Source organism: Solanum tuberosum, unplaced genomic scaffold (assembly GCF_000226075.1).
Source record: "Solanum tuberosum cultivar DM 1-3 516 R44 unplaced genomic scaffold, SolTub_3.0 scf00098, whole genome shotgun sequence".
Taxonomy (NCBI): Eukaryota; Viridiplantae; Streptophyta; class Magnoliopsida; order Solanales; family Solanaceae; genus Solanum; species Solanum tuberosum.
This window is the reverse complement of record NW_006239026.1, coordinates 344558-357772: the sequence shown is the minus strand read 5'-3', so window position 1 is coordinate 357772 and position 13215 is coordinate 344558. Positions and strand designations below refer to the sequence as shown.

The window sequence follows — 13215 nt, the reverse complement described above, 5'->3', positions numbered from 1 at the left end:
ATCCGATCTTGATAATATGTGATATTGGTGAAACTTTTGTGAATATTGGTAAAGGAAAAAGTCATCGACATCTCTAAAAATTGAAACAAAATTAGACAGGTTGGATTATAATCCATCGTCTAACCTATTTTGATTCGTCCATCTTTAACTCAAGTAAGCTTATGAAAGGATTCAACATTAATAGCCAACTTTAGACCAAAAAGTCTATTTATCCCGTAATCATATTCAATGTTCGAATCCAAAATCACCTTTCCACTCCATCATCATATAACCAACATAACTTAGTTCCTACCGAGCTTATTTACTTATTACAAATTACATACTACACAAACTTATATATAGCTTGAAGATTAGAGAAACTTCTTCTATCAATTTCTCCAAGAAAAAAAAATGTTGATGAAGAAGCTGAGAATTTCAACACCCTTTTCACAAAGATTATTATTGGGAAGAAGGGAAATAGTGATTTCTTCTTCTAAGACCCAATTCGATTTTCCATCAATTTCTCCAAAAGTAGAGCAATTTCCTCAATTTATACAATCTAGAAAGCTTAATTTTCTTAGAAACGATTTGGGTTTTTCTGGAAGAACCCTTTTCAGCTCTGAAGCTGCTCAAAAAAATTCTTGCTGGAATTGTTGTAATGGGGTTTCTTCAAATACGACGCCGTTTCTTGTTTGCACTGCTTGTGGCTGTGTGCAACCTGTAGATCAATCTGTTGATTATTTCCAGATTTTTGGACTGTAAGTTGTGTTGCTGAGTTTGAAATTTGATATTTGTAGTAAAATTATTAACATATATATGATTTGAATTAAAGCTACTGCGTTCGGCCGAACCCTAGTGGTACTGTGAATGTAGTTTGTATTGGGTATATTGTTAGTTCATGCTAGGATTCTTTGTTTTTTTTTTTAGTATTTGGAGGAAAGGCGGATACAAGATTTGAACTTTATGTGTTTGGGATACCAATGAACCTACTAAACCACTTTAGTTAGCGGGTTTGAGATTTGATATCTCTACATATTTGGTAGAATTATTAATACTTGTACATCATTTGAATCAAAGCTATTGTGTTCGGCTGAACCCGTAGCTTGTACTGTGCATTCTCCTCTGACTTGGAGGTTATTAGCTTGTATGAATGGTGGTACAGTGAATGTGGTCTGTACTGTGTATATTGTTAGTTCATGCTATGATTCTTTGTTCTTTTTAGTATTTGGAGCAAAGGCGACTCCAAGATTTGAACTTTATGTGTTCAGGGTACCAATGAATCCACTAACCGTTTTTAGTTAGGAGGGTTTGAAATTTGATACTTGTACATATTTAGTAGAATTATTAATACTTGTACATCATTTGAATCAAAGCTATTGTGCTCAGCTGAAACCGTAGCTTCTTCTGTGCATTCTCCCCTGACTTGGAGGTTCTTAGCCATGGGCCATGGCAATGCCAAGATTTTCATTAAGGGGTTTCAAAATATAAAAACTGAACACATGGAGAGGCCAAAGGGGGTTCAATATCTACTATATATACACAAAAAATAATTTTAGCCATGTATAAATGGTGTAATTTTCAGCTGAAGGGGGTTCGGATGAACCCCTCGGCCCTTGCTAGCTCCGCCCCTGGTCCATAGCTTGTACAAAAGGTTGTACAGTGAAGTGAATGTGGCTGTACTGGGTAGATTGTTAGTTCATTCTCGGATTCTTTCTTCTTTTTAGTATTTAGAGCAAAGGTGAATCCAAGATTTGAACTTTATGGGTTTGGTAGACCACTGAAGCCACTGACCATTTGAGTTACTGGTTCAAAATTTGTACATGTTTAGTATATACTTGATCTGAAGCAAAGCTACTGGGTTCGACCCTGTAACTTCTACTGTTCATTCGCCCCTGACTTGGAGGTTCTAGAGTTTAGTGTAATTGATTTGGACTTCAAAATAGTACATGATAATTGATTGTGTTCTTAGCTTTGTAACAAATAAGGTAGGGATACATATCAGATATCACTTATTTGGATCATTAGCAGTGTACTCGAAGGATCTGCACGAAATAAGTATATCAATTTATACCCATTGTTGGAATATAAGGTTATAATAATATCTTGTGAAACATGTGTATCTAAATATATTTATGTCAATTCTTATCTTACTCTTATCTTTAGCGAATTGACATGCTAAATATTCTCTGCATTTTTGCAGGGAGAAGAAGTATGAAATTGAGGGGGAGAATCTAGAGCGCAAGTATAAAGACTGGCAGAGGAAGCTACATCCGGACTTGGTTCATACAAAATCTCAGGTTCATAAAATTGCATTGTACACATATATACAAATCTTCCTTTTGATTATTCCTTTGGGGCTTCCCTTCTGCCAAAATTTTGATATTGTTTTACTATGGCTTTTTGCTGTTTCTGCTAGAAAGAAAGGGAGTATGCTGCTGAACAATCTGCTCGTGTCATTGATGCTTACCGCACACTAACTGATCCATTGTCAAGGGCAATATACATTGTAGGTTACCATTACTTAATACATACTTATTGCTATTGTAGTTCCATTTTTTCATTGGTGATCGTCACTTGTTCAGAACATATTCTGTATCTCCGCGATGATTTATATGTGCAAGAGACATTTGACAGAAGATAACTCCTATACTGACTCCTATTTTCCCCCCTTTTTAGGCTGAAATATGCTTAACAAACTGTAAGGACAAAAAAATAGTATAAAAGCTAATGTTTTATACACATATTTATCTTCCGACATATGAGTTTTTGTTTCTTCTAGAGAATTGCAAGAGATGAAAAGTTGGCTACTTTGGCCCATTGCATTTGGTTTCCTCCATTTTTTTTCTTCCTTTTCCTTCAGAATGAAGATCTGAAATATCTGCACTGGAGTGTTTAAAATAAAGAAAAACTCAATAATATAATTGCTACTTAAGGAAAGATAGTTGGGTGTAAAGTAATAGAAGTTGCAGATTGTGGTCTACCAAGTCCTGTCATTTTTCTTCTTAACGTTTTGTCCTGGCTTCCAGCTGAAGTTGGAAGGCGTGCATGTGGATGAAGAGGAGAAGATTGATGATGTAGAGTTGCTGACTGAGGTAAAATTTGTTATGTTGGAATTACTTTTTGATAAGTGCTGCTGCCACTTGTTTCTTGGACATGTTGGCCTTTTAAGTAAGATAGAAATTGACAGTCGATGCCTGTAATATGAAGAATGATAACAACAACATACCCATAGGATGTATGCGAACCTTACTCCTATCTTTGTGGGGTAGAGAGATTGTTTCCGATAGACCCTCGGCTCAAAAGTAATATGAAAAATGATTTGACCACACATTCAACCAATTGACTTACACTTTTTTTTGCTCCTTCCGTCTTAATCGTAAAAGTTTTGGTTATGCTGTCTTGGAATGAGTTTGTTACACTATCTATGATTTGGAGGTCTTCTTTTGTAGGGTTTAACAATATTAGCATTTAGATGTAATATTTACTATAGAAAAATGGTATGCTATTTTGTTTGATCTTTGTAAAGGTGCTAACTTAGCTCCTCCTCAGTGGCTTGCCTAAATTCATCTTCTCCGACTATTAGTCATCAAATATTTCACTTGCAGATGCTGGAAATCAGAGAAACTGTTGACGAAGCTGATGACTCACAGTCACTTAAACAAATTCAGGGGCAGGTATAAAAGGACGCCAGTAGTATAAGCATTTACAACAAACCTGTTTGAATTTTGCGCAGATTACCCAACTGTTCTACTAGCTGTTAGAGAAATTATTTTCTTGCTTTCCCCTTGCCTTTCTCCTCAATGTTTTTTTTGTGCTGGGTGCAATCTGGGGGTCAGCTGAGTGGGCAAATTCCGGTGCGTAATAGCTTTTTATCGGATGCCGCCTCCACAGCGTTATCAAGCAATTGATGCTGATTGACATTACCTTGAGAGCATGGTATATCAGTTCTGTAATTATTCCCCCTCTGCTAGACAAACTTTCGTGTAAAGCCATCTCAAACTTTTACTGTGTGAAATGAACTACTGCAAAGGCTTCTACAAGTTTCACATGTGTAATCATAATAAGAAAGAACTGATTGAACACTTGTATTGTTTGTATTTATGGCATATGTGTAGCTTTACAGTAGTCATAAGTCTTAACAAAGCCAATTGCTGATAGTTTAATTTTTTTGTTTTGTTAATTCTATCTGTGGGCGCTCTTCATTGTTTTGCAGATACAAGGAAAGTTCGAACAATCATCCATCTCTTTTGCAGACGCCTTCCAAAGTAGAAAGTATGAAGAAGCTCTGGCTGCAATCCGAAGGATGACTTACTACAAGCGTGCAAATGAAGAGATAGTGAGAAAGCTCTAGTTTATGGGTATGGAACCTTGAACTTTCATCTTTGATTTATTCTCGTTTGGTAAACATCCATCGAGCTGATGGTTTTCCAGTCACCAGCTTGGTGTTATGTGAGGGTATTGAACTAGCTACACCGGGACTTAATATTTTTCATTGTGAAAATGTCCGGGGCTTGGCTTCTTGGTTTCACTTGACCTATAACTTTTATTGTAAAATACTCATTGTGGTTGCTAAAGTTCTCTAGAACATATTTGTGAAAGGCATTATATATAGATAGGCACCTTAACCTCCAACTTTAAGAACGCACATGTAGACACCTCAATTTGTCCTTAATGTGTCTCGTGGACACCCAACGTTGACGCGACACATAAATTTTGTTGGTATCTAGATGATCATTTTGTAAGTTGGGAGTGTTTAACTGACATAGTGGAGACAAGACAAGTTGAGGTGTCTAATCCACCGAGTTTAGAAGGCTGTGATTGGTCCAAAGGGCGGGTCACAGACGGATTTCTCGGTTATCAAAAAAAAAAAAGAAAAAAAAAAAGACAAGTTGAGGTGTCTAGATGTGCATCCTTAAAGTTGGAGCGTTTGGTTGCTAGTTGAGGCCAAGTTAAGGCGTCTATCTATGTATTATGTTGGTTCAACATTAGTAATTGTTGGTTCAAACTTCAAATACTGTGGGATTTACTTGTCCTCTTATTGTATTTGCTTGTGAACTTGTATAGAAACATGAAGCTGTGGTTTGGGAGTGAAATGCAACTAGGCACAACCAGACAGACCCGAATCACCAGCAGCGCGTGCACAGAATACGACAATCAGTTGATCTGATGACGTTGGGTGTTCGCTTGCTCCGGTGGATCTAGTCAACCTACCATACTTTCCAACACGACCCCGAAGATGTACACACTGTTGATCCACAAAATAATTGCCAGGAACGTCGATAGCAGTATGAATACACGATCTCTCTCACTCATTGGTGAATGATCCTGGTAGATTTGATCATGTAGTTACTATTTATATGAAATGATGAAAACTGAATAAGAATACGTCGATTTCGACGATTCGAAATGTTGCATTTGAATGGAAAGGGATGTTCCTTTAAGTTACTGGAGTTTGAGTTGAGTTCAGGATTTGTTGCAACTCCATTTCAAGGACTTATAAGCTTGCTTCTGTTAGTTTTCTTCCCAGAAAAAAAAAAAACTACTCCCTTCAAGTTTCTTTTCAAATATAAATTAGATTATATTCATTTGATATTTTTATTTTTATTTTGAGATATTCAAAAACTATATAGAAAGTATTATAAATTGCAACTTTTTTAAATCAATATGATGAAAAATATATATCTTAAAATGTTAGTCAAAATTCATATTGTTTGACTCAAAAAGGAAACTATGACAACTAAAAAGGAACGGAGGGAGTAATTTTAAACTTTCTATTTTATGCTTAAGTACATGATTATAGATAGTCACACAGATCTCTTTGGCATGTTTAAGACCACTAGTTTTAAAGTATGTCTTTTCATCTTAAACTTCGTGCTAAGTGAAACGAGTTTACATGCAATGAAACAAAAGGAGTGAAATTTTGTTGACATCATTATCTTAACGGTCTTAATTGTTGTTTTGGTTGGTGAACAAGTTATATTGAGATCATAATACAATTAATTAGGTACTAACGGGTTTTGCTATACTTCAATGTGGGACTTACTGATGCAAATTTAGATTTAGTCAGACCCCAATGCGAGTACGGGATACCGGGTGGAAAGCTTAAAAAAAATGAAAAAAAAGGCAACAACTTAATAAGATGGATCATCATACAATTATGAACAAAAAAATATCAAGTTAGAAACTTTCTCCTCCTTTTCACATCCAACTTAATATGTAATACAGTCTTTGCTAAATCTTGTTTGCCTTCTCTATTGAGCCCATAGAAGACAGTTCTATAATTAACTGTACTAGGAACAATCCCAACATCCAACATTTCAGATATAAGTTGAAGAGCTTCTTCAGAATAACCAATCCTACATAGACAAGAGATGAACATGGAGTATGCCTTGAAATCAGGATATGGTCCATTCTTTTTCATCTGATGAAACACATCCCGAGCCTCGGAAACTTTTCCCACGTTCATGTACCCTCGTATTAACGCTGAGTAGGTAACTATAGTTGGTTGGCAGCCTGAATCTTTCATTTCTTTGAAAGTTTCAAGAGCCTTTCCGGCCTGTTTCACTTTGAAGAAGTAGCCAATCAAGGAAGTATATACATGGACTGTTGGATGAATCCCTGCCTGCTTCATGGATTCGATTCTTCCCAATGCTTCTTCTAACTGCCCTTTTTGTAGTAGTCCGTGGACTAAACTTCCATAGACGTACTGGCTCAAGACATGTTGCTCATCATCAACTTCGTTGATCAGTGCTAAAGCCTCTTCCAGCCTCCATGCTCGACAAAGTGATCTAATGTACAATGAGTATGCTAAAGGGGTACTGAAACCGAGCTTTAGTAAAGATTCAGTACAGCTTCTGGCATCCCTTAATTTACCAAGTTCACACAAACAACCAAGATAATCTTCGATTAGTTCTTTATCAGGACTGTGTCCAACTTGAATCATCTCCTGGAATATTTTTACTGCTTCATCAATTCTCCTACCTTTTTTCTGACAAAGAGATGTAATCAAAGCTTTGTACGTACTTTCTGTTGGTTTGCAACCGCTGTCTTTCATTTCTTTAAAAGTATGAACAGCAATATCGGTGAGTCCTGTTCTCCCATACTGCATTATCATGATTGTCCATGTATGAGCTGTTACTAAGCAACCGTTTCTCCTCATATCGGAGAATAGATTTCTCATCTGAGTGAAGTCCTTGCCCTGTCCTGCTATTTTAATAGCCGTATTGTAGGATTCCGTTGTATGTCTGTAACTACTTTGCTTCTCAACCCAAGAGAAAAATTGCAATGCTAACCGACCTTGCAGCCTGAAATTACGCAAAACTTCCATGACGATTTCTGGGGTGAACTGTATGTTGCATTTCTCCAATTGTTCTTGTATTAAGTACCAATCCCTCGATGAAATCAAAATTTGGCAAACCTCATGTACATCACATTCAATAGAGGATTTTGAAATTGCCTCTGGCATGTCATGAGCTGAGGACACTTGTTCTAGGTTTTCTGAATTTAAATCCAAGTTTTGTTCTCGTTGACTGCTCACATCACGTGTTTCATTTTCTTGATTGTGAACTTCACAACCCCCCTGTAGCAGCTTGATCCTGTTGATGTTCTTCATATCTCCTTTTCTCTCCAGGTATGAAATAACATACTGGTATATATCGTTTCCAATAAACATCTTAGAGGCTTTCATTTCATTCAGAACCTTGAAAATATCCGTTGTCCCTGACACCTTGGTAAGTTCCTTGACAAATATGAGGTGCGATTTCCGAGTAAAGACAATTCCTTTATCCTTCATATTCTCGAACACTTCCCACATTTCAGAAATACGGTTTTGGATGATATAACCGGCAACTACAGCAGTTGCTGCAACAGCATCCAGTTTAACTCCCATCTCTGTCATCTCATTATAGAGGTTCAACGCTTCTTGAAACTCTTTAACCCTGAAAAGGTGCTGCATCAGATTGGTATAAGTCGAAATGTTGAGCAAACTTCCCGAATCTTTCATGCTCTGAAACAGATTAAGTGCCTTTGAAATTTCATTTCTCCTCAAGTATGCACTTATAAGGGCTGCATAAACCTTCTCATCGGCACCGTTTCTTTTCTTCAAAATTTCAACAATCTCCAATGCATCATTGATCCTCTCAGCCTTGCACAGTCCTTTCACCAATGTCGTAAAAATTTCAGAGTCAAGGTTCTTGTTTTTACTTTTCAGATCACGAATCAATTCCAAAGCTTCTGTAATCCTCCCTGCAATGCAGAAACTCTTAAGCATAAGGCTGTAGACGCGGTTTTCTGGAATACTACAAACCCTTATCATGTCGTCGCCAACTTTGTGAACTGCAGCAATATTTCCGGAGTTAGCCAAGCATTTGAGTAACTGTCCAGACATAGCTGCATCCAGCATCAAGCCTTTATGGATCATCTCGTTGAAGTACTCCAAAGCTATGTCAGCTTTTCCAGCATTACAAAGTGAACTCAACATGATCGTATAAGCCCTTAAATCGGGCTCATAACCTAACTTCTTCAACTGTTCAAACATTGACAACGCTTTGCCAATCAACTTTCCATTCCCATAATGCGATAGCAAAATGCTCCACGTCTTAAGGTTTTTCTGACAAGAACTCCTCTCCATTTCTTCCACCAATTCATCAACCAAGCGAAACTCCTTACAGTCCGCAGCCATGTAAATCATCGTGTTATACGTCTCCGTAGTATGACTAAACCCTTCTCTTGTTTTCAACCAATCGAAAAACCTCAAAGCTAAATGAGGAACTTTAAAACACCTCTTCAAAACCTTCTCAACGACCTCCTCATTATACTCAAAACCTGCACTTTCCAATTGTTCCTCCATTGCGATCACATCACATTCACTCCTCAAAATCCCCGTAATCTTGTGAACAATAGAACTAACATCCCTTTTCACCAAATCCTCAATCCGAGTATCTTCGTGTAAATTCATCATTTCCAGCTCTGTACTCTGCTTCACATTTCCACAAACACATGATGAATCCTTCTCTATCCTCAGCTCAGCATTTCCACGAACACGTTCCGTGCAAGACGATGAATCCTCCAGCTTGGCATTTTCACAAACAAGTTCTGTGCAAGATAATGAATCCTCCAACTCTGTACTCTGCTTGGCATTTTCACGAACACTTTCTGGGCAAGACGATAAATTCACGAATTGGGTGTCCTTTAAATCTGCGGATTCATACGGCATTACACTCTCTGTTCCTAAAATCTCTCTGATTTCATTGAAGAGTGAAGTAAAATTCTGGGGTTCTTTCTTGTTTTTCGAATTTGGGTTTTCAGTTTTCTTCAATTTGTGAAGCTTAGATGACTTGGTGGAGATTGAAGAAGAAGAACAAATCTTGAATCTTGAATTCAACAGATTATTCCCAGAAATTTGAAGCTTTTGTTTGCATAGATTCTTCAAAATCATTCTACTTTGGAACATTGTTTGGTAGTGGCGCCAAGGATGTTTTTGTATATATATAGGACCTTATTTCTCATATGCGTAAACGTGTTTTTTAACTTGATTTTACGTGTATGTATGTACTTCAACTTTGGCTTGGAGAAGTAGACGTTTAAATGTGTATACAGTTGAATAATAAATAGATAGAATCGTTCTATATGACAAAGATACACTCAAACTGATTTATATTATGTTGCGTATGACACGGAAGATATGTGTGCCTACTATAGTCTGTTTTGATAGAATATATAATAACGTGTTCTTGTTAGATACTTACGACCCAAAATTTTAATAAGTTCATGTGCGTGTTTTCAAGTGTTCATTATGTAAATAAGTTGACCACTTAACAGACATTTAACAACATGCACAAAAGTTACCAACACGGATTGTGGTAGCGTGTTAAGTACTCCTTTCTCCTTAATTAGAGGTTTTAGATTTGAGTCCCCTTGAATACGAAATCACCTTTGTTAGGGAGCACTTTATAGTTTATCCTAATATGAGATTTTTCGGCTCGAATTCAAATTTAGTCGAGTTTAATGTATATTCAATCCTTTTTAATAGTAGACTATGAAATAACATATTGTGCTTCTATATACAAAACATGCTTTGTAGTTTACAAGGGTGTGATGTGATTAACCAAATTCATCTATTCTTAATAACATTTCATTTCTCCCTTTGATGGTACTTATTAATAGTCTGTTTTTCTACTTCAATAATTTCATCCAAAAATGAGAAGAGGGAAAAAAATAATGAAAAAGAGAGTAAACATGGATTCAAAATTCAATTTGATTTGTTTTGAAACGAAACAAAGAAAAGGAAACTAAAAGCTTGAGATATACCGTCTTTAATAAAGAACGATTTATCTTGTAAAGTGAAATTTTGTTATAAATCAACTTCAGTCCGACATAAATTTTAACGTCACGGAATCAACTGTTGGACCAAAAAGGTTGATTTGAGATTCAGACCCAATTAGCAACTAGTTTAAAAGGAAGAGAAGTTAGAAAGAGAGGTTATGCTTATCGTTGTGTGAAAGTCTGGTTCTCCCCATCTCCCTTCCAAAGTGTCTATATTTTCTCTTCTCATCTCCCTTCCTCGGTCTATCAATCCATAGTCTTACTTTCGATATTTCTATATGTTTGTTTGGGGCTTTTACAATTTTAATTGTCACGTTTACTTTTGGGAATTTTAATTGAAATTTAGTCCTATTAATATATTTGAAAAGTGGTTATTGTTGTATTGGATTTGAGCTTTTTTACAAATTCTTTAATGTGAATTAAGATTAATCGAGTCTCAAAACGATGTCAGATTTTAGGCAAAAAAAAAAGGGATATATAAAAGATATACAATGTACATACCTGATTGTGTTTACTCAATTAAATGTATGTAACTAATAATTAATCGAATATGGTCAAATATAAATTACCTACTTTCCATTTTACTATAATATTTGGATTAGCTTGGCGTGAAGTAAATAAATAAACATTAAAATTTAATTGTTTCTTTTGGGACAATTTCTCTAATTCCCAATTGTTTTTTTTTAAACAATTCATCGTTGAAATGTTGGGAAAAAAAATATACAAATAAGTCATAGGTTTTTTTTCTTTTGTTGTTGAAATTGTCATAGTTGAGATTTATTCCGACTTAAAACAATTTTTAAACATCTTTTTTATTTTATATTTTATTATCACTATATTAAAATGTTTCTCTATGTCAATGAAATTCAATAGTTGAGATGTAACCTAAAAATTTCATTTTATATTAAATGTTTCTTTATGTCAAGAAAATTCAATAATTCAGATGTCAACAAAAGGAATTAAATCATTTTTTTTAACTAGTTAGACCCCGATTAATAATTACAATGTGAAAATTATAATTTTTTCACACTACGCAATAGCTTAACAAACCTCATAAAAAATCATAATAAATAATAACTCTATTTTTAAAAATAAATTTTTACGTAGTATATAAATATTGTATGATTATTTATTAGATACTGAATATATAACGACGATAACTATAACTATTACGATTCGACGGATCAATTTCCCTCTTAGCCTCCGGCGGAGGCCGGCGGCCGGCGGTAACAATTTTGTTTTAAATAGTCAAACAAATCTATGGCATTAAATTAATTAATTGAATAAAAAATCCAAACAAAATTAAATTAATAGAATACAAAAACCAAACAAAATAATCCAAAATTCAATCTCTTAGTGGCTTACCACTTCTCATAAGACTTGTCATTCTATTTTTCTATTTTATTTATTTATATAGCAATAGAAGACTTTTAATAATTATCCTTTTATTTATTTGGATATTTTTTCTTAGACCCCTACAACTTTGTTGACATGTTCAAGCATACCCTCCAATTTTTTAGGATCAGTCTTTGAGTCGTTCAAATTTGTAAAAGACAACAAAATCAATTTATTACGTAAACAAAATATTCAAAGTTGTGACACACCATCGTCATTTTACTTAAGTATTCCTTAAATATTTTTCTTTTTTTACTTTATTGATAGGTTCGATTGAACATTTTGTCCATATTTACGCAAGTTATAAAGAAAATTGACTTGTATTAGATAACTAAAATTAAAAAAGTTGAGTGTAATAGAGATGTCAAATGTAACACACGAAATGTTAAATTTTTTGAACTTTATCGATATATTGTTCGATTGGTTTGATATTTCATTTCATGTTGATTTCAGAAGTTTCAAAAAATGATTTTCATCTGACTGATCGAATCATAAACAAGACGTTTCATATGATCATTGAAACAAAACTACATAACTTTATAATAACTAAAACAAGAGGGAATAATATTATCAATTATTGAAAACTTTAGGGGTTTGAATTAAAAATTATTTCCATTCATCCAAACAGAAAAAACTGCCATTTTTTCTCTCCTTGTTATTTTCTTTGTCCCTCGAAAATTTCTCCTACAATAATTATTTACAAAAAAAAAAAAACCAAGAAATTTATAAATCCAAAAACCCTTTTCATTTCCGCTCAAAAAATATTTTTTTTAAATTTTTTTTACTTAGTATTTATTTTCAAATTAAAAAAAGTCCCTTTTTTTTTTTTACAAAGACTGAGTTTTGTTGAAGTTTTCTTCTTTATTACTCAAAAAAGGTTGGTGAATTTTATCATTGAATTCTTCAAAATACATTATATTATATTTTCTCTCAAAGGGTTGTTCTAAAAAATCTCATCTTTTTGGCTCAAGAAGCTCAGAATTTCATATGGTATGTTCTACATTATTCATTTTGTTTGATTTTTAATTTAGAGACACGTCCAAGATTTGAACTTTATGAGTTCGAGTGAGTCTGAGTCAAAGTTACTATGTTCGAATGAACTTGTAAAAAAAAAGACCTTTTGTTATTAAGGGTGGCTCGAAGATTTGAATTTTAAGGTAGGTGTAAAGTTGCGTACATATCATCCTCTCCAGACCTTACTCGTGAAATTTCACTGGGTATGTTGTTGATGTTGTTGTTAAGTTAAAGCTAGAATCTATTGAATTGTTCATGTTTTGTGGATAATTTATTTGGAATTTTTTAGATTATAAAGTTGGAACTTTACTAGGTCAAGTTTGTTTTTCTTTTCTTGAAATGTGTGTTTGATGTTGACCTTTAATTGGTACCTACAAATTGCCAAAGTTGAAAATTTAGGTCAAGGATTTTTAGTTCTAAAGTATGTGAACTATGTGGTGATGTTTGATGTTGACTATGTACTCCTTTTATCGAAAAAAAGTTATACTGTATATATCATGTTAA

General features: G+C 34.4%; 2 protein-coding genes across 2 annotated transcripts; one reads left to right on the top strand and one right to left on the bottom strand.

The window, feature by feature from the left end:
- The first annotated feature begins 218 nt into the window (after nt 1-218).
- On the top strand, nt 219-5435 carry LOC102596654 (co-chaperone protein HscB). Its single transcript, XM_006348374.2, has 7 exons — nt 219-737; nt 2180-2276; nt 2396-2485; nt 3006-3071; nt 3585-3653; nt 4193-4337; nt 5044-5435. Exons 1-6 carry the CDS (start codon nt 391-393, stop codon nt 4328-4330), a joined length of 807 nt encoding a protein of 268 aa, XP_006348436.1. The 5' UTR covers nt 219-390; the 3' UTR covers nt 4331-4337; nt 5044-5435.
- Nucleotides 5436-6113: 678 nt separating this feature from the next.
- LOC102583734 (putative pentatricopeptide repeat-containing protein At5g06400, mitochondrial) lies at nt 6114-9493 on the bottom strand. Its single transcript, XM_006348506.2, has one exon. The coding sequence runs from the start codon at nt 9428-9430 to the stop codon at nt 6152-6154; it is 3279 nt and encodes a 1092-aa protein (XP_006348568.2). The 5' UTR covers nt 9431-9493; the 3' UTR covers nt 6114-6151.
- Nucleotides 9494-13215: the final 3722 nt, after the last annotated feature.